The sequence below is a fragment of the Nematolebias whitei genome, chromosome 14 (genome assembly GCF_014905685.2).
Source record: "Nematolebias whitei isolate Nwh7 chromosome 14, NemWhi1, whole genome shotgun sequence".
Taxonomy (NCBI): Eukaryota; Metazoa; Chordata; class Actinopteri; order Cyprinodontiformes; family Rivulidae; genus Nematolebias; species Nematolebias whitei.
In genome coordinates this window covers 9,165,390-9,167,423 of record NC_056511.1, presented here as the reverse complement: position 1 = coordinate 9,167,423, position 2,034 = coordinate 9,165,390, and the positions used below count along the sequence as shown (strand labels likewise).

Here is a 2,034-nt window from a genome sequence, read left to right as displayed (position 1 = left end):
TATCTATCTATCTATCTATCTATCTATCTATCTATCTATCTATCTATCTATCTATCTATCTATCTATCTATCTATCTATCTATCTATCTATCTATCTATCTATCTATCTATCTATCTATCTATCTATCTATCTATCTATCTATCTATCTATCTATCTATCTATCTATCTATCTATCTATCTATCTATCTATCTATCCATCTATCCATCTATCCATCTATCCATCTATCCATCTACCTACCTACCTACCTACCTACCTACCTACCTACCTACCCACCCACCCACCCACCCATCCATCCATCCATCCATCTACCCATCCATCTACCCATCCATCTACCCATCCATCCATTATTTCTAATCTATCCATCCATCCATCCATCTTTGTATCTAGATTTATATAAGCTGCTGTATTCATATCCATCTGCTCACTACAGACTCATGTTCAGGCTGCTGTTTAATATACCGTATTATTGTTTAGTGTACATCTTAGATCCTTGTATGCCGTTTCTTTGTATACTTTATATTTTTGATATTTTTGGGTGTAACTGGGACCTCGAGTACACAATTTTGTCCTACCTCATGTACCACATGTGATGCGAATGACGATAAAGAACCTTGAACCTTGTATATAAATATATATGCACTTGTCATGTTTTTTTAATTATCTCACTAATTGGCTAAACTAATAAGATAACAGAGTCTTTACGCCTGTTGATGTGCAACTTATTAAGATGCATAGTTAGTTAACAGCTCTTGTTCGTTGGTGTTGTATTTTTAAAAAACGTTTCGAAGCCTGTTCTCATTTGTTCTCCCTTCTTGTTACTCCTCTGCGATGTTTCCCTCCTGCCGCAGCCCGTGCGCCTGGAGCAGCTTCACGTGCTGCAGTGTCACAGTAAACAGAACAGCGCAGAGGACTTCTCCACCCAGCTGTGGAGCTGCGCCTTCCAGCCGTTTCCAGATTCCTCCGGTACCGATGAACGCCTGATGAGCGCCTCATCCGCTCGAACATAGGCCAAACTTTAAAGACTTTACTGTTTAAAATTAGACTTTCTTTTTTTTTTTTTTTGTCCTCTTCCCACTATGACAGGAAGTGGTGGGGGAAGCCGCCTGGTCGCCACCTGTGGAGGAGACTCTCTTTGTGTGATTGACTGTGAAACCGGGATGGTGATGAAGAAATACAAAGTTCCAGGAGAAGTACGTCCACTTGGTTCTGACCGCTCCAGACGCAGGATGTGCCTTTTGTTTTGGCTCGTGCTCCAGTTGTCATTTTATTTAGTCGCGGTAGCTTTTAGATTGACAGTTTTCCTCCCACCGTCAGGAGTTCTTCTCCCTGGCCTGGTCCACAGTGCTGATGTCCAGCGGAGGAGAGGCAGCAGCTCAGCTCTGCAGCGTTCTGGCTGCTGGTGGGAAGAGAGGACTGGTCAAACTGGTTCATCCCAGAAACAACGTGGCCTACGGCGAGTTCAGAGCCAGCAGGAAGTCTCTCGCTGTCCTCCGCTTCAACCACAAACAGGGAAACTTTCTATTCAGTGAGTTTTAATCCACACAAGTCTGCTTTGGTTCATAGGCTGTCATTTTAAACTTCCTAAATCAGAAATATAAATGTATATTGAAAATAGCTGAATTACTAACAACTATAGCCACGAGTGAAAGTGTTAGTTTTTCTCAGGAATTGCTTTTTAATATATATAACCTTCTAATAGTCCTGAGTCGTTTTTCTTCTGCTCTTATGTGGCATTTTCTTTAACTTTTTTTAGGGACACTGTAACTCAGTTTGTATTTTTCTTATTCGCCATCGAGAGACGGTTGTTTAATGGTATAGTCTCCGTCTGGACATCAGTCCATAAACTTTCTCTTGTCCTGGCCATAACTTGTAATCCGCTCAACATAATTTAATGAAACTTGATATCCATATGCATTATTACTAGCCAAAGTGTCAAACACACTTTTCATCACCCCCGGCTTCAAGGTCACAAATCAAGGTCAAAGGTTATACAAGGTTTGTGCTTGTCCGTGTCATAACTTCTGATCTGCTC

At 41.2% G+C, this 2,034-nt stretch overlaps 1 protein-coding gene across 1 annotated transcript in view; it reads left to right on the top strand.

Moving 5' to 3' along the window:
* The window catches only part of lrwd1 (leucine-rich repeats and WD repeat domain containing 1), a 16,171-nt gene that overhangs the window by 8,787 nt on the left and 5,350 nt on the right, over window positions 1-2,034 (top strand). The window contains exons 7-9 of the mRNA XM_037687270.1: window positions 851-965; window positions 1,086-1,192; window positions 1,317-1,527. Coding sequence (XP_037543198.1) covers window positions 851-965; window positions 1,086-1,192; window positions 1,317-1,527 — 433 coding nt within the window. The remainder of the gene's footprint in view (window positions 1-850; window positions 966-1,085; window positions 1,193-1,316; window positions 1,528-2,034) is intronic.